This window comes from Arachis stenosperma, chromosome 1 (genome assembly GCF_014773155.1).
Source record: "Arachis stenosperma cultivar V10309 chromosome 1, arast.V10309.gnm1.PFL2, whole genome shotgun sequence".
Classification (NCBI taxonomy): domain Eukaryota; kingdom Viridiplantae; phylum Streptophyta; class Magnoliopsida; order Fabales; family Fabaceae; genus Arachis; species Arachis stenosperma.
The window spans coordinates 11,862,329-11,881,831 of record NC_080377.1 but is presented as its reverse complement, the minus strand read 5'-3'; the positions used below and the strand labels follow the sequence as shown (position 1 = coordinate 11,881,831).

Genomic DNA, 19,503 nt, shown 5'->3' with positions numbered 1-19,503 from the left:
TTTGCGAACGCAGTAAGAGTTTGTAACAGAATCTGTTTATATATATAGTGACGCCACTTGTGATAGGTGAAAAAGCAAAATAACCACCAAAATATCATTATCATAAGAAAATAATTTTATTTTGACATAAGCAAATAATTTTATTTTTTTTAAGAAAGAAAAGTATTTTTATTTAAAACTCAATTATATTATTTAAAATAATTATAATATATTAATAGAATAAAATTTAACTTTTAAAAATATAAAAATTGATTCGAAAATCAAATTTCTTTTAATTTGATTTATAAACGAAAAAAATGAAAATTATAATTTTTAAAAGAATTCAAATTATTTATTTTTAATTGTTTTAAAATAAAAAAAATCAGTTCTTGAATAAATTCTAATTCCTAATATTTTAAACAAGTTTTAAATAACTAAATTAATGATTTAATTAGTAAATTATTAGCTGGATTAGAAGTAAATTAAAGCACAACTCATCTCAAATTTAGTTCATTAACAATTCGATCAGTTTAATTTATGAATATGTGTGAAATTTAAGCTTGAATAAACTCAATTCATTGATTCATGAATTGATTATTACAAACACACACATAATTGTAATATGTATATTTATGTTTGTTAAATATAAGAAAAGATATTGTTTTCTTGTCATATCAAAATTATAATATATTTATTTATTTTATTGTAGGTTAGATAATAAATTATAACCTAATAAATTTAATTAAATTATTTGTGAAAAAAAAGCAATATATTTATATATTGATGTTTATAAAACATTATAGTCATCTTTTTATATATAACTTTAATAAAAGATATAAATCATAATTAATAGATAAATAATAAATATGAATAATATTTTTATATAGGTTAATTTATTGTTAGAGAATGGTAAATTATAAATTACATGCTCATTATTTTTTGCTAAACTTCGTAAGTTCAGGCCAGTTAATAAATTTTTGGTGAACTAAACTTAGGTTTGGTCTAACTTAAGTTAGATGGGTTCACTTGGGCCCTAGTTATTAATCAAATCATTTATGGAGCTGAAAGATTTGTATGGATAATTAAGTTAGGTCAATTTAGTAATTAGGTTACTAGATTATTTAAGTGTTGAAAGTTTGAATTTTACATTATATATGTAACAAGTCATTAGTTAATGATAAATCTATAAAAAAAAAGGACTTGCATGCCTAACTTCTCATCCAAAGTCACTTATTAATTGTGTAATTAGTGGAATTGAAGAATAATTATTTTTAACTTTTTTTATATTAAAAATACGTGAAAATTAAATCTTAATTTAGTACTTATAAATTTGTATAATTTTATTTTATATTTCATCAAACATATTTATTATTTTTAAATAAATTTAAGGATTTAATTAACATATATCTTAAGAACATAAATTAATGTTATTAATTAAAAAAATAAACAAAATACAAAATTTAATTCATAATGTATTTATTGTATATTTATTAAAATAAAAAAATTAAAAATTTTTATTAATAATAATCTTAACATATGTTCTAAAGACATATGATAACTAAACTCTAGATTTAATTAATATTGGTTTACATTCTAAGAACCGAATTTTTTTTTTAAAATTTTGATCCTTTCAAATGAGAAGATGTTTATGAAAATTTTAGGAATAAATGACTATTTTAACACTCAAAAAATATATTTTCCAATGAAATAATTTTTCAAAAAAAAAAAATTGACATTTATATCCTAAAAGTCAAGTATAGTTAATTCATTTTATTACTTAATATCATTTTTTTAATATAGTTTCCCGTTCCCCAACATCATATTAAATATTGTTTTCCAAAGAGATTAACTTTTTACCCATTAACACTGAAACGATTTACCAAAGATTGTTTATAAGTACCGCTAATAACATGCTTAAATCATTTAAAATAGAAAACTTTCACTATTCACCAAGGTGTTTAATTTGAAGTATGATATGTATAATTTACTAATCTTCAACAAAAGGCATGAAATTAGGAAAATTGGTACAAATATGAAGGTGTGAATTTTGTCTATACTGCATCATCCCTCAAAAATTAAGGCCTTTTTTTCCAACGAAGTTGTTACATAAACATGGTAAAAACAAATCATGAAAGAAAAATTACAAGTTGGTAATTTATCTACAGAATGCAGAGAAAGGGTAGTGACTATTTTGTTTCATCATAAAGCATGAGTTGATATATCTAATCAACTGAACTTAGTACACTTCCACATTCCATTGCTCTGCTTTCTTCAATTGTCTCTTGTACTCAATCCAGTCAATTCCTACAATATATAATGAAACACAATACATAAAAATGTATAAAGTAAATTGAAATTTTGTTATGAACACTCTTAGTCTTATAATATTAAAAGTTACTTCATAGAGCAGAAATGTATAAGATTTATAAAAGTTATTTACACCTTATTTCTAAGTAGTGTAAGACTTTAGCAGTACATTATTTTACCCTCAAAATTAGATAATGAATTAGAATTTGAAATTGATTAACTTGACAAATACATGAACTAACTCAATAAATATTGTCAAAGACTCAAAACTATTTGAGGTTATCTTTATTTCTAATTGATTGAAGACTCTAATAAGAAAATGACTTCTAAGTGAGACAAGAATTCAATAGAGAAAAAGGTGGTGGTTAAGATGCTAGAGGTGCTCTAAAATGCTAACATGGCAAAAGAAAAATGATTTTTTCTTTTTTTAGAAAAAATTGTTACCATCTCTAGCAGCCAAAGAGACCATAATGTCATCAATTCCTTTCTCCATTCCTTTAAGTCCACACATGTAAACAAAAGTGTTATCTTTCTTGAGCAACTCCCAGAGCTCTTCTGCATACTCAGCCATTCTGGTTTGGATGTACATCTTCTCTCCTTTCTCATTTGTTTGCTCTCTGCTCACAGCAAAGTCAAGCCTGAAGTTCTCAGGTGCTTTCTCCTTCATCTTCTCAAATTCCTGCCCCCCAAAATCCATGTAATTGGAGTTCAATCACCAAATATATAACTCAACTTTTCGAGTAATGATTAATCAGTGTCATGAAACTACTTATCCTAAAAATTTAAGCTGATATAAAAACATACATAAATGATTATATCTCTAACATGTCTACTCTTTTTATATTTGAAGCGTGAATTGTTTTATTAAAGATATAACTATTTATATATCACTTTCTATATCAGATTAAACTTTTGGAATAACTGGCTTCATGAATGAATGAAAATGCTTTGATTCTTCTTACCTCCTTGTAAAGCAGTGAGCTGCTTGTGGGAACACCCAAGAAGAGCCATGCCAAACCATTGAACTACACATATGTGTAAATATATTAAAACATGGTTAATAATCAAACGTGATCACTACAATCACATTCTATTTTAACAATTGACAACAAAGAAGGATCGACTATATAGATCAAACAACTGTCATAATTCTCTATTATCTTTAATAGCAGTCAAATTTTAGTTGGCATATGCTAATAGAAATTTTTTTTTTGCTAATTCAGCAATACCTTAGAGCTAAGAACTATGAATACATATCAGTTATCAGTGTCTGGTCTTCAAATTTGTTTTATGGTACTGATTGATATTCTAGGAATTCTATAGCATATATTGTCCATGTTAATGTTCATGCTAGATACTCTCAAGAAAGATGCTAGTTTCTGTGAATACTTACCTTGTAATCGTCGTGCTTTTCGAAGAACATTTTCCATAAAAATGAGCGGAATGGGGCAATTCCAGTTCCAGTTGCCAACTGTAAACGAAATCTCAATGATTTAATGGTACTAAAAATCAAAACAGCAGTGATGATCATCACATACATATGATATTCCTTTTTATCTACTGATTAAGATGGTAAAATGAGCGATAATGTACCATGACGATGGTGGCATTAGGATCTTTTGGCATAAGCATTTCTTTCCCAACAGGTCCTGTAATTGTTACTTCAGCTCCAGGCTTCAAGTCACCTGCATCAACAGGACCATTGTTAGTGACTGGAACAAAAGAAAATGAAAACAATTTCTTGATTATAAAAGAATATAAATTTCTTCTAAAACTATTGATTCTCACACAAGAAATTTGAGCAAACTCCTTTGACAATCTCTCCATTTTCATTTGTGTAAACAAGCCTCTTCACACATAGTGAAACCTGCATGAAAGCATATACAACTCAATGTTGATGTCACTGATGAATGTTAGCATGCACTTTCTGAACTCTAATTAATTTGGCACAAAAGTTGATAAAGGCTCTATGAATTAATTTATGCAATTAAACTCTAACAATGACTCACAGTTTTGGAGTCTCCAAAGTCACCAAGGGCACTGCTGGCAATGGAATACAATCTGAGTTTATGAGGCTTCCCATTCTTGTCAACTCCCTCTGGAATTACCCCAATTGATTGCCCTTCTCTGTATGGAACCTCTCCTGAAATATATAATATACTCAGCTTTTTTGCTCAAAACAATAACTTCTAATAGAAATCTTGTATAAATGTTTAGATAAAGGATATGTTCAATTGGCCTAATGAAAATATTTCATAAACATTAATTGTTTTTATATAAATACGATAGTTGAGAACCATTAAATAATTTGACAATAAATATCTATATATCAGCTGTCATATTCGCAAGAAAATATTTTTGTATAAGTAGCCCTTACGAGGGTTAGATTAGATGATAGATTAACATAATAAAATTTTGGTAGAAACTTAGGTGTAGTTAATTTCATGTAAAGTTGATAATGGAGAGTTGGTACATAAAAATTTAGTCAAACATATCAAATTATTTAATGACTATGAAGTTATCTGCACCTGAGTTTCTCCCTAAAATTTTTAGAAATTGAATTAAGAAAAATGAAAATGTATTACCTCAGTGCTGAAGACCATGTGCCAAGTTTCACCAGGAGCATCATCACCAGTGATCTTAGTGTTGAGCAAGCACCTTCCAATGTATGGGTTCTTAGGCTTGAACTTGTTCACAACCACACCTTCTTCCTGCTTCTTGTGCTCCTTCTCCACCTTTGTTGGTGTCTGAGTCGTCTCTGTCTCCGTGGTTGTAACTTGAGCTCTTATTGAAACCGAAACATCTCTCCATTGCAATGAACCTGAAAAATTAAAGATTGATCAAAACCATTACATCATATCTCCACGTTAAATTAAAAATACAATTAAATTATCATCTAACAGTTTTTAACTATTCCAAAAATATTTGTACCTTTTTGAATACGACTCTCTCCGGGGCGACGATGGAGGTGCGGCTCGAGAGAGAGGCAGACTTGGTAGATGGGAAGGAGACTGAGGCCGTAACGGCGGCAGCCATTTTTTGAGCAGAAAAGAGTGAGAGAGAGCAATGTACAAAAGAAGTGGTGGTGTCAAGTGAATGTAGTTTAAACTTGAAAGGTTGTTATGTTGTGTTATTTTTTGTTTTGGTTTTTGCAGAGAAAGAGAGAAAGGATGGATTGGCGATTATTAATTGATTGAGTGGACGAGAATTGGAAAGCAATGCAGTGGAGGATATGACATGAGGATAAAATGTACGTTCTAGTGTGGAATCTATGACACTCATAAATTATTATGTGATATTTTCATTATTAACAGGTGCCATATGATTTCCCAAAATAATAAATATTTGAATAATTTTTTTTCCCTTTTGGTGAACCTTTGAATAATCATTTAAGTTAGTCCAATGAATTTTTTATGAGATATTTTAGCTTTTAATAATTTTTTGTTATTTTAGAATTTCTGAAAATTACTTATTTGTTTCAATAAAATTATACACTCAAATTAATCTTAACAAATTTCAGAACATTTTGGTTTTTAATAATTTGCATATGGAAACAAATGTTCAGTTCATTTTCATTTTGGTATGAAGCCAAATGTCGCTGGAATCTCGGATTTTATTTTTGTCCAAACAAAAATAAACAGCACAAAATAAAATGTGAAGTAAAAAGTCCACTGTAGGCAGGCCCAACTCTAGGCCCAATTTGGGCCCAATACTATGCCCAGAATCAGATTACGCGGGAGTTGGGCTAAAAACGTTAGAAAATGGCGCCTTTAGGCGCTACGGAGCAGAAGCTTGAATTTTGACTATTCTGAATAAATCTGGTCACTCCTTTCACATTAACAAAACGCCATTAACTCTACCGACTCACATTGCTTCAGCTGTAATTTGAATTTAAATAAAAAAATATATTTAATGTGCATACATGACTGAAATTTGTTTCTCTCAGAAACTACATGCATGAGGAAGAAAGAATTGAAGAATCGAGCGTCGATTCGAGTGTCCTTTTCTCCTCGTTGGATTCAGATTTCAGGTACGCCGATTTCTCCGTTTGGACCTTGATTTGATGCTATTATTATGTATGCTGCAATTTTGATGATTATGTTTCTGATTAACCATTGCGAGAATCTGATCCAATTAGGTAATTTTATTTTCGATTTTTGTTTCTTGGCAGAGACTAGAGAATAGATCAGTAGATGCAGCATTTGTGTTTCTTTAGTCGCCAGCTGCTGGCTCTCCTTTTTTTTGTCGTTCAGATTTATTAATTTATATTTTCTAGAACTTAGATTTGTGTGCATTGCACTCAAGAAATTTTTATGAGAATTGCTGAATTAGATATGTTACATTTTTAATTAGCCAATAGTGATTGCAATGTCTTGGAGATTCATAAATTATAAATTATAAGTTAATTGAAAGTTATCTGGTAGATATGGAGAGGATTTTGATGTGATTTATGTAGAATCAGCATTCTGCTGGTTCTGCTCTCATGTCGACTGAATATAGCAAGTCAATTATTATTGTAAGATTTTCATGAAACTTGAGTTACTGTATAAATATATGTGGTCTGCAGTCTGCACTTGTTGTTTAATACTTTAATCAATGTTCATTTGTTATTTGATTTATTTCCCTCCTTTTCTGTCTATGTTATGTGAAAATGGAATATTAGATTGGTTATGATGTGGCTGAGAGTTCCTTAAATAGTTTGAGAGAGAGGATATAAGATTTACATATTATTCTGAATTCTGGTTTACAATAAAAAAATAGCAAGAGATTACTGAAGATTTGAAGTAATACCTATCACGTGAGAAGAAGAACAATGATAGATACTCGGTTGATAAAAGTGAATCAAATAGAAGATATAGTCTTCTCAAAAAGGGGCAATGGAAGACAAATATAAACAAACATTTGGAGAAACCATTTAAAAGATGCTAATACTCTAAAATGTTTTTACTAAAAAATGTCGTTTTTGATAGAGTAACATGGGTACATACATGGCATCGAATAATTCATTTAGCTACTTGGTGGCATAGGAAACTTTTGTGGATGTTACTATTATATGCCCAATTATTCTTTGGACAATAGGAAAGAAAAAACCCAACTTTTTCTCTTGCAATGCTCTGATTTGGATCTTCATTTCAAGCTTTAGGATTTTTCTTTTCTTTTTTTCATTTCTTGCTTTCTGTTTTATCTATTGTGAATAGAGGGATTCTCTTGTTTGGTTGAATTGATTCTCTTTGATATCTTGTTTGGTTTCTTGTCATGGTAGAAAGATACATATCAGTTTCTTAGTCTTTGTATTTTATTTCTTAATGGATAGTTTTTTATAAAAGATAGGATCTGAATTGTATAGTCATTTATTCCTTGTTAGTAGTTTAGATGAAGCACCATTCATGTTAATATTCATTCATATGGGATTGGAAAACTTTTTTACAACACCAGCTTATGTGCATTAACCATTCCATTTTTTTAGCTAGTGTCTAGATTCTTTTATCAGGAGTTTGACTAATTCGATCCGAAAAATTGTGACAATGTCTCTTAAATGAGTTCTTTTCATTTACAGAAACTCGATCTCAAGGCCAATGAGAAAAGCGCATTCATTAACCATTGCATTTGGAATGCTCATGTTCTATTTACCTTAACAAGATAAATCCTTAAGCCATCACCCATCAAAATTTAAACACATTATTTTGACTATTTAATACTTTTTTAGGGTTTATCTTTTGACCAAGTGCCGTGTGGATAATGATAAAAATATTCAAAATTCTATATTCGTCAATTGATTGGTTATTAGAATCTCTAAATGCATACCACAAATGTGATCTTATTCAATAATTGACCCATGCCAATGACTTTACCGTTTGCAAGCCACGTGCTTTGACTGTCCTAAGGTCCATAGAGTTCTTTCTTTTGATATTGCATTTGATTCTGAGTTCTTGTTTTTTACCTATTCCTACCATATTATTAGTTTCCTAAGAAAAGAAGAATTGTGATTTGTAAGAATATAGATAACTACTTTTTTTTACCTTTTAAATGGTTGTTAGCGAGCAATTGGGAGGTTGTTTTCACTTTGCATAGACAGATACACAAGTTTATGGTCTTGGTTGTTATGACAGACTGTATGCCTTTGCAAGTTGCAATTAGTTGACACTTGACACTAGTGGCATACCTTAATCATGGTTCCACTTTTATCCTTTTAAAAAGTATAGTCAATTTCGCCTTTATTAGTGCATGATGAGGGATGATATTGTTTTAGAAAACGAGTGAGTTACTTGCATGTTTGCATAGTATTTTTTTTCTTGGTCAAAATTGGTGTGGCCATGTGTGACTGATAGTTACTTCAACCAAAATGAAAGAGATTAGAGTACATGTCAAATGAGAATAAGTTGATTTACTGAATTACACATGGTGCATCATGAATCAACATTATTCAAATGTTTAGATATATTACAAATTATTTATACGAAGTTATATTAAAATTTATAGCATTAGTTTATCTCAGTGCATGATATATCAAAATAATAAAACAGTTGGGGCCTTTGGATCAAATAATTTTTTCTTGTTAATCTGCGTATGAAATTATGAACAGATGAGGGAGTATTATTCTCACGGTATACCTTTGTGTTTCTTACTTTCTTCCGTATGAGCCCTTTTTCATATTAATAGAAATTAGTTTCTTACTTTCTTCGGTTAATAGAAATTAGTTCAAAAATAAACAATGAAAAAAATTGGGATGTGTTACAATTTCTTTTATATATATATATTTCATAAATATTTAATAGTAGACTACCGGTTATCGAATCCTTGACCAAGAAAGATTAGCTACAGCAAAAGATCATTCCATTAGACTCTGCAAACATTCCATGTTGGTCATCATCCCTTCCCCCAAAATCTTTTCAACTAGAATGCGGGAAAAATATCGGTGCCATAGTTAAAAGGGAAATAGAAACATCAAATAAGATGGGTTAAAGACTAAAAATAGCAAATGATGATGATGATAAATAAAAAAAATAAAAAAGAAGAAAAACAAAAAAAGAAAAGGAAAAAGAAAGTGAGGGAAATGATATAATTTCATGTGGTACGTGTCAGTTGTTGTCCATGTAACTAAAACTACCTAAAGTGAAGTGTTTCCATCTGTTTGATATTACGAGTTGATTTACACAAAATCTATAACTTGATATTGACGTGTGGGGTCTTTACATTCTGCTACAATTGCCAATGCATAATTGGATTTGTTTCTGTTTTCAGGGTCGCAAACTATAAATTGACAAGTTACAATAAAGAAAACTTTTACCTAAACGTATGTGTAGGTTATAGCTTTCTACACCAAACAACTCTGCAGATAACTGAAAACTAAATCTTATCAATTTAAGAAGGCATTACATTTGATTGTATATACACTCACAAGAACAATAAATTGATTGAATAATGAAAACTTACAGAATAAATAACAACAATAACGCATTTGTCTTGCTATTGATGTAGTTTATGGAACCCTCTAGAACCTCTAGACTGGTAAAGCTCTAGCCTACTCTTGGATTCTTGCAACAAGGCTTCCAGCGCCTCATCTTGAGTCACATTAGGTTGTTTGGATGCCCATTCAAGCACTCCAAGAACCTCGGCTTGGGCTAGCTCTTCGCTATCCGGCACGTGCAGTGCAATGTAAGATAGCAATACCAGTGCTGATTTTTGAACAATTTGTTCTCCTAGATACACAAGCTGAACCAAGTGTTTAGCGCCACCAGCGCTTATAATTGCCTTAGAGTGATCAACATGGAGGTAGTTGTCTTTGCCAGCGAACTTTGTGAGCGAAATTGATGCCTCTCTTGATATCTCGGCCTCCCTTTCGTCCAGAAGCCGCACCAAGGGACCAATTATCCTTGTCTCCGTCGCCCTGAATGTCCTTGCCAGATTCCCAATAGCCTTGACACAAGGAATGAGGAGGTCTGAATCGCCTTTATCTATGATCTTGAGCACTTGATCAACAACTGCCTTGCAAGCAGGGGAGTTAGGCTTGAAGGCAGACCTCCTTAACTCTGCATCTTTCTCTGCCACAGCCGTTATCTCCATCACGGCCATGGCAGAATTGTACTGCACATCTTCGCGCCCTCTCTCGAGCAAAACAGCAAAACAAAGCAACGCCCTTGATTCCGTGATGCTACGACAAATAGCCGAGTTTTCCTTGGCCAAGTGCCATAAGGCTCTGGCAGCCATGGCCTTCATATAAGCCTTAGTCTCAGGATCCTCAAGCTCCCTCCCCTTCATGTTAATGCCTGAATACGAATAGCTTTGCTGATGACTCTGCTTCCCATGATTCTGATTCACATCATTCCCTTGATTCACTTGCTGCTGGGACGGCTGCTGTTGCTGCTGTTGCTGCTGCTGCTTGGAAGCAGCATGCATAGCCATAGTACTAGTAACCACTCTATGCATCTGGTTTGTAGAACGATCACCCAAAGGATGCTGCACTCTACTCTTATCCTCATCTTCATTCCCATTAATCTTCTTCAAACCATTCCCATTCCCATTAACATTATTGGTATTATTCGCCATCACAACAGCGTGAATCGAATTTGGCTTATTACTAACAATAGCATACTTACTATGCTCCTGAACAGTCTCAAAAGCAAGATGACCAACTAACAATCTTATGATATTATGCTGAGCAAAAAGATCTTGGCATTTAGGGTAGTTACCTGCAAGCTCAGAAACAGCCCAAGCTACCACTGCTTGAACCTTCATAGGTCCTTCTTTAAGGATCTTAGCAAAAACAGAACAAACACCAGAATGGATCATATGCTCCACGCTCTCGGGATCACGCGCCAACAACCCAATCGCTCTTGCAGCGTTTTCCTGACCTTCCATCTTCCCTTCTTTCACAAGCTTCAGTAACGGACCAACGCCACCTTCTTCAATTATGAGCTTCCCGTAACGGTCATTATCACGTGCCAAAGAAACAAGCTGCGCCGCAGCATCGGCGCGTTCATCCACGGAGCTCGTGTGGAGCGTCGCGATGTATTCCCAGATTAGGCCGAGTATTGGCTCGTTGGCGGCGATTGGAGGAAGGCCGAGATACTCGTCCGCGCGGTCGTCGGCGGGGGCGGAGACGCGGAGAAGCCACGACACATCCCCGATGGAATTCTCAAGCTGTGACGACATCTTGCGAAACGCGGCGGTGGGGATGATGGTGAAGACGCGCTTTACGAGGCCGTTGTTACGGCACTTGAGGACTAACGAGAGTGCCTTGTCGAGAACTATATCGGTATCGGCGACGATGCGGCGCGTGGGTCGGTCGTAGAGGTCGCCGCTTACTCTTGCGGCCTGGCGGAGGAGGGCGGCGAGCTTCTCCGCCTTGGATTTGAGCTCCTGACAATCGTTCTTGAAAGATGCGCTGGCCTCATCGGCCGCCTTGGTTACTTGGTCTGCCAGTTGGATCGGCCTTGCCAGTAACTGCTTCACTGAGTCTCCCATTGGATCGATCTCTGATCTCAAAAGTCAAAACTTGATGAGACTTACAGTTGACTACTTATTTGGCCCTGGGAATTCTTTGATTGCTGCTTTGATGAAGGATCGGAATTTGTTTTATAAAAAGCAAAAGGTTTAGATGAAAGAAGATTGGAATTGTGAAGAAATGATTGATTAAATGAATGAATGATTGGTTATGATAATGGAGTGAGAAAGGTGAAGAGGGTGGTGAGGGAGGTGGGGCTTATAGGTTTGGTGAGTGAAAGGAGAATGTATTAAACAGACGAATCTCAAGACTGAAGAAGTGTATACCCATGGTGCTGTGGTGTTCGACGGGGTTTACAACAAACCAAACGCGGTTTCTTCTTTCTCTCTCTTGAGTAAACTTTGGCCAAAATTTAGGACTCTTCGAATTTAGGAGACTATATTTGACTCATTTTAATAAATGGTTAAATCCACGTACTTATAAATTTACATCCTCGAAATTTTAAATTTTTATTTTAAAAAATAAAATATAATTTTTATTTTTTTAATAATTTATTTATATTTTTTTATTCTTATTTATAAAATAAATAATAAAAATTATTTTTTATCTTCTAAAATAAAATTTAAAACTTAAATGATTCAAATCTCTTATTTATAATTAACTTAGTTGATTTAACGGCAACTCACTTAAATAAATATCAAGTATTCGAGTTTTATTTGATGTACACGATAATTTATTGATTAGTTTTTGGTCAGTTGAGATGAGTGATACTATTTAAAAAAAATTCCATTTATTAATCTCTAAGTTTTTAGGCTTGTGGTAAGATACTTACTTCAAAATTGATAAAGTGGTTACTTGATTTTATATAAAAGCAATAGTTAAAATATTAGTACTATTATATTAGATAATATAATTAAATATATTAAACTATTTAACAGTTTTAATTATCACTTTTATATAGAAATAATTTTATCTGAATAATTACTCATAGATAATTAACTTGTGATTACTATAAACTCTTATGTTTTGTATTAGTTTTATGAAAATCATCATTTTGACTTGTAAAATAAAAATGAAAAATCTGTTGACAAACAACTATATTATTTTTGAAACTTATTATTTGGTTCACTTTCTTTTGCAACTTAATGTGCATATGTTTTCTTTCTTTTTTAAGAGTGTATAATGAGAAAATTTCATTTTTATCTCAACATATTACCAAGTATACCATTCACCGTCAAAATTTGTTTTCACGTAACTTTCTATGTTAAAAAAAAAAACTTTCCATATTAGATGAATTTACACGCAAAACTAATCTTGCTTGTGGATATTATTATAAGAGAATTAATTTCGATGATGCATGGACACTCTTAGGTACGGAATCCGCTGTATACATATAAAATATAAAGTTATTTTAGATAAATTATAATGATATTTTGATATTTTATTTATATTAAGTATTTAAAATATTTTTTGTTTTAATAAATAATAATATATACTATATCTAAATTTATTTCAAGAATATATATTAACAATAAAATTAGACACACTGACACGTAATGGTATTTACTATTTAGATGTGTCAAAGCGTATTCGAAATTTTTTTATTAAGATACGGTTGAACACAACAAATACGCATGTCGGTGAATGTCATATCTAAAATGTGTCCAATATACGGATACAGCAGCTTAATGAAGTGTTCATTCTTCATAGAGAATTACTAACATTTAAAGAATAAACCTATTTGTAAAATAATTTTCTAAAATTAAAATGATTTTTACATGAATAATAATGTTAAATCAAATATCATTTCATATCTCCCTCCGTTTCTTTTTTTTTTTTTTTCCTTTAAGTTTGAACCATTTAGGAATCAAATTCTATATCAAGTAGATCTTAAGCTATTTAACTACATGCTCCATCTTCTTTTGGTAATAAATTTATGTGAAGTGTAGTATTCTGAACAACTAATTTTACTAGTCCACATATTATCTTTCCAATTTTCTTAGTTTAATTACTATAAGAAAGCAATGAATTGAAATCGTGCGCTTGGAGAATTATAAAAGTATAAATGTTACCATCTATGCTTTTTCCTACTCTTGCCTTTTCTTTAAAGCGATTCAAAACACCTACTCCAAAAAGCAAAGAACTAAAGAAGTTTAATTTATTTTATGTGTAGCTTATGTCTTATTTAAAAAAAATATATTTTTAGTAAAAGAAAAAAAAAGAAAATCCTTGAATGGTTTTGGATGTAGAAAGAGTTGTTTTCTTTTTGTAGAAAAGAAAAAGCAAATCGCAAAAAAACTAATATTAACGGAGCGCTACGTATCAATCAGGGCGGAGCTTAGTTGATACAAATGGGTCTATGGCCCCCAAATTTTTTATATTTTTAGAGTAAAGGACATTTTTGTCTTTGACCTTTTTTTTGCGGATATTTTCGTCCTCAAGGAATGAAAAATACATTAAAGTCCCTGACCCCTGAAAAATGTGGACATTTATGTCCTTCCGTTGAATTCAGCTGTTTGCACTGGACAGAAAAGGATGAGCTAGCAGAGGTGGCCGCAATGGAGGCCAGGTGGCATAGAGCATTTCGTAACAGGACATATAAGTCCCTGGAGACGAAAACGACGCCGTTTTTGTAACCTCCCCCAATCCTGTTTCGAATTTCTTTGCCTTTTCTTATTCCTTCGTCTTTTTTTCCTTCCATTCTTCTTCCTTGGCCTCTGCCTCCATCACCGCCGTACAGCGGCACCTCCGTCAGCCACCATCAACGCCGACGACCTCCTCCTTCCTCTCTTTTGAGTAGCTGTTGGTCTTGTGAGCGATCCTCAATCTCATACCCGTTAATGGATGCTTCTTAATCAGGACAACCTTTTCGGATAATGGATCTTCGATGCTACAAATATCAAAATAATCAGGGTAATTGGCCAAAAGAGTCTTCACATAATCATGAGGAAGACCTAGATCCCATTTTAGCTTCTCAATTACATAAAGTGGCAATTTTCCCATACCAGCAAGCATCAGAAGCCTTGCAATCCTATGAACAATGCCTATACGGTTAATGAGACATTTGTGGATATCTATTTCTTCTTTGTGTAGGCATAAAGCATAAGGTGTGAGCTTAACATGTGGAAGGAAGCCACGATCTGGTTGGAATTGCATGAAAATACAATGATACTTGTCTATAAATTTGGTGGTTGTCATGGAAAGGTCGAGGTGTTCTTTCAATAGAGAAGCATTGTATAAGGAGAGGGATTTGGAAGTAAATGAAACTATTCCATTCTTGAAGGAAAGAGCTTGTTTAAAATCTTTTTCTTTAAGGATTGCATTCACCTATGTTGACCAAAGGACAAAACGTCCAGCACAAATTTTTGTGCCATTCAACTACTATGTTCTATTTTAATAGAATACTGTAGCATTGCCTAATCCACTAGAATAAGGCTTAATTATTTTTTTCAACTGTGTTCAATTAAATTCTAATCTACTCAAATTGTGTAAACATAACCTACAGAAGAATTCTCAAATTATAGGAAAATTGCAATAGGTGAAGGGAATTGACCAAGTCAAGCTGTAAGGGTCATATGTATAGTTGAAATATTTAGTATAACAGCTAGCAACATCACAACATCCCCTTCCCAATGCAGCAAACAAAACTTTTCTAAAATTCGGCAGCATCTCGGTAGTACATAGTATATTTCCCAAAGTCAAACAAACAATGAATTCAACAATCAATTATAGGTAGAGAGTGTAAATCAAATAATCAAGTCTCACTAGAATCAAAATTGAAGTTCAATATGCATTAAGAACTCAGTATCACTAAGCAAGAACAAAAACAAGTAACATGAACCATAATCAAGCATAGTAAAAATCAAGTAGCACAATCAACATAAGTACAGCACAATGGCTTGAAATACAACATAGAGAACAAAAGCACCAGATTCAAGCAGCAATTCTCATCGAGTTCAACAATTATATCAAAAGTAAGCTACATGAAACCTAACAAAAGTGCATCATTGAATCAAAGGAATTAGCAGATTTTAAAACAGAGGTGTGGCATCAGACAGCAAAATGAGCACATAAGAGTTCATTGTTAACCAAAACAGGCAATGAGAATTTACACAACAGCAGTGTAAAATATCAGCCTCAGCAATTTCCATTAACCAACCCTAATCCTAACAACTCAAGAACAATTGAACAAACTAAATATAATGAACTACAAACAGTGATTACACAGACAGTAGCATTAAACAAGCAAGACCTAATCCACTATCCACTCCAGATTCTCTAACAACCTAATGTAACTAACTAATCTAACCAAATTGAAATTAGCTAAACAAAACTAACTAAACAATATTAATTAACTAATTACAATAACAGAGTGAATTAAACAGAGAGAAAGAAGACTTGGGAAGCACAGGGGTGGTAATGAGAGAGAGAAAATGATGGTTGGGCACTAGTAGCGACGGTGGTGCGCCGGTAGATAGGCGGCGGCGCGGCGGCAGTGGGTCACCGAGAAGGTTGTCGCGGACGAACGGTGGGTGGAAGGAGGGTGAGAAGAGAGAGAGACTAATGGGAGTAAGGGAGTGAGAAAGGGAAGAAGACGCGAAAAGAAAGGAAGAAGGAGGTCACCGGCGTTGATGGTGGCTGACGGAGGCGCCGTTGTGCGGCGGTAATGGAGGCAGGGGCCAAGGAAGAAGAATGGAAGGGAAAAAGGACGAAGGAAGAAGAAAAGGCAGAGAAATTCGAAACAGGATTGGGGGAGGTTACAAAAACGGCGTCGTTTTCGTCTCCAAGGACTTATATGTCCTGTTACGAAATGCTCCATGCCACCTGGCCTCCGTTGTGGCCACCTCAACGCCACCTCTGCCAGCTCATCATTTTCCGTCCAGTGCAAACGGCTAAATTCAACGGAAGGACATAAATGTCCACGTTTTTTTTCAGAGGTCAGGGGCTTTAGTGTATTTTCCATTCCTTGAGGACGAAAATGTCCGCGAAAAAAAAAATGTCAGGGATGAAAATGTCCTTTACTCTTAAAAAAATTAGTAGTATTTTTTCAAAAAATAAAAAAGAGTTTTGTTGGTTCAAATATTTTACTATGACTTAAAGTATCCAAGTTCAATCTTTATCTTTTACTTTTATTGTACAATAATTTTTAATTTTAAATATTCAAAACATGATGGATTTGGACTGAACTGAGTGTATTCGCATTTCGCAGCTCTCTATTCAATAAGCAACACTCTCTCTACCTTTGAGTTCAAATATAAAAAATTAAGTATTATTTATTTATTTAATTTAATATTATTTTATATTTTATTGTTTATTTAATTTAATTTTTTATATGATAAAAAATATTAGAATATTCACTAAGTATTGATATTATTGTATTTGTATAAATTGATAAAAAAAATCAATAAATATTATAAATTTTAATATTTGTCCTTCTAACTTCTTTTTTACATATTTTACAGGATATATATTCAAATTTTTATATAAAATAATCATAAAAAGTAAAAAAAAAAAATTGATGAATTTTTAAGAGGAAGGCTAATATTTAAGAAAGTGAACATATAACTTTTACAATATCAACACATGTAGATAGTTCTTTTACTTTAATGAATCACAAAAAAAGTGAGATACAACTTTTAAAAATTCAAAAAGTTGAATCTGATTATTTTGGCCTTAATTCTTTAGAACAAGACTTTGGAAAATAGCTTTAAATTTGACAATATCACCCAAATCAGAAAGATGAGGTTAGACGAACTTATCTTAAATAGGTTCATATAAAAAATATCTTAGTAATTATCCTCTATCTGACTCCCCAAAATTTTGTTTTAAAATCCGCCACTAGTATCAATGGAAAGAAAAGTATTTTAAATAGTGTATACACACGTTTAAAGTTAGAGGAAATATAACAGGTTCTTAATTCTTAGAACAAAATTAGGAAACACAAAAATTATAACATAATCTTATTTACATTTTGTGCAAGATTGGTGAATAAGATTCAATAGTGTTTTATTGAGTATACACATAAAGGACAATAGCACACGCACAAAACAGTAAGTATTAGATAACACAAAATGAATTATGACATTTGGAATGGTTTAAGAAACTATGATTAGTAAAAAATAAAAGGGAAGTGTGAAGTGGTATTTACATATAGTTAAAAGGAAGAAAGACACCTAAAAAAGGAAGAAAAACAAATTATTTTTATTTTGATATCATAGCGATTCTGCAAACTGGCAACAAGATAAAATAAATGTCATATAATGGTGTGGTGGACTGGTGGTGTGGAAGAATGTACTCAAATACTATGATTTGTATATATGTGCTGTTTCCTTTCGTTTTTTTCTTTTTTTTTTTGTTTTACATATTAAATTTTCTTTTCGTTCTTCTTTGTTCTCACTCAAAGCGATTGTTTTAATATTCTCATATGTGTATCTGTCAACGCATATATTTAATATTTACACGTAGATCTTATATTCCCACACATTTATGTGTGGATGATTTTGTTCTAGTTCTGTTTTATATATATAGAAAAAAAAATGATGATCACCAGCCTTTAATAAATCGCCGAATGGTATATTTCATGAGCCCTCAAGACCAAATCAAACACAATTGTGGTTCATACAAATAAATCATATTAGAAATAAAAAATTAAACTGAAAAAAATATGGTATATTATTGAATCAATCTAAAATAATATAATATATAAGAATATATATAGATGTTAAAAGAATTAAAATAATAAAATTGTAATATTCTATGATAAATATACAGATATGCTAAATAATGCTAATTAATCTTAATTATATTCTAATATCTTTTTCAAACTCAAGTGGGAGTTAAAGATATCATCTTAAATTTGGACACTAGAGTCAAAAAATGAGTAAAATAAAGAGCCTTTGTGAAGATATCAATAGTCTGATTCAGAGTTTCAGCAGTTACGAGACGAACAGCATTAAAAAGAAGGCATTGCTAGACAAAATAACAATTAATTTTAATATATTTAGTGTGTTCATGAAAAACGTTATTATGAGCAATCTGAATAGCACTGCGCTTGTCACAATAAACATCCGTTAGGGACGATTGAGGGGCACCCAAGTCTTTGAGAAGCTAACACATCGAGAGAATTTCAGCAGTAGTATCAGCGAGAGCACTGTATTCATCTTCGGTACTTGATCGAGTAGTGAACGTTTATTTCTTAGCTCGCCAGGAAATAAAAGGGTCACCAAGAAACAAACAATAACCAATAGTAGAATGACAATCAGTGGGATCACCAGCTCAAGTACGCCTGAAGAATTAAGAAAAAATGGGCAGAAAAATGAAGACCCTGAAACAGAGAACCTTTGATGTAGCGAAAAATGCAAAAAAACTATAGCATAGTGAGTAGTACGATGAGCTGACAAGAACTGGCTAAGAACATTAACTGGATAGGCGATATCTGGTCGTGTGATGGTCAAGTAGATGAGATCTCCAACTAACTGTCGATAAAGAGTATGGTTATCTAAAACAGTGCCATCCATAGGAGTAAACCGAATATTAAGTTCAAGAGGGATAGACTTAGTGCGACTATCTGTAATTGTGACTCGAGCAAGAAGATCAGAAACATACTTAACTTGAGAGAGATAGATGTCATCATCTGAGGATATAACTTCAAGGCCAAGAAAATAACTTAGAGAATCAAGATCTTTTATCTCAAAAGTGTGGTGAAGGGATGCTTTAAAATCAAAGATACCATCAACATATAAAATTAGAAGAATAACCCCATGTTCACTTTT

General features: G+C 32.2%; 2 protein-coding genes across 2 annotated transcripts; both read right to left on the bottom strand.

The window, feature by feature from the left end:
• Positions 1-1,972: 1,972 nt before the first annotated feature.
• On the bottom strand, positions 1,973-5,498 carry LOC130946357 (ferredoxin--NADP reductase, leaf isozyme, chloroplastic-like). The gene is made up of 9 exons (XM_057875077.1): positions 5,217-5,498; positions 4,872-5,128; positions 4,296-4,430; positions 4,075-4,153; positions 3,880-3,971; positions 3,680-3,757; positions 3,249-3,311; positions 2,731-2,965; positions 1,973-2,283 (listed from the first exon to the last, which is right to left on the bottom strand). The coding sequence occupies exons 1-9, from the start codon at positions 5,320-5,322 to the stop codon at positions 2,216-2,218; spliced, it is 1,113 nt and encodes a 370-aa protein (XP_057731060.1). The 5' UTR covers positions 5,323-5,498; the 3' UTR covers positions 1,973-2,215.
• Positions 5,499-9,623: 4,125 nt separating this feature from the next.
• Positions 9,624-12,132, bottom strand: LOC130966216 (uncharacterized). Its single transcript, XM_057891001.1, has one exon. The coding sequence runs from the start codon at positions 11,749-11,751 to the stop codon at positions 9,754-9,756; it is 1,998 nt and encodes a 665-aa protein (XP_057746984.1). The 5' UTR covers positions 11,752-12,132; the 3' UTR covers positions 9,624-9,753.
• Positions 12,133-19,503: the final 7,371 nt, after the last annotated feature.

Bases quoted from the DNA above. Each gene is read 5' to 3' on its own strand.
- LOC130946357 (XM_057875077.1), bottom strand. From the start codon at position 5,322: ATGGCTGCCGCCGTTACGGCCTCAGTCTCCTTCCCATCTACCAAGTCT. The intron at 4,154-4,295 runs GTGAGTCATTGT...GCTTTCATGCAG, and splicing joins ACTTTGGAGACTCCAAAACT to GTTTCACTATGTGTGAAGAG. The intron at 2,966-3,248 runs GTAAGAAGAATC...TTTGGGGGGCAG, and splicing joins GCTCACTGCTTTACAAGGAG to GAATTTGAGAAGATGAAGGA.
- LOC130966216 (XM_057891001.1), bottom strand. From the start codon at position 11,751: ATGGGAGACTCAGTGAAGCAGTTACTGGCAAGGCCGATCCAACTGGCA.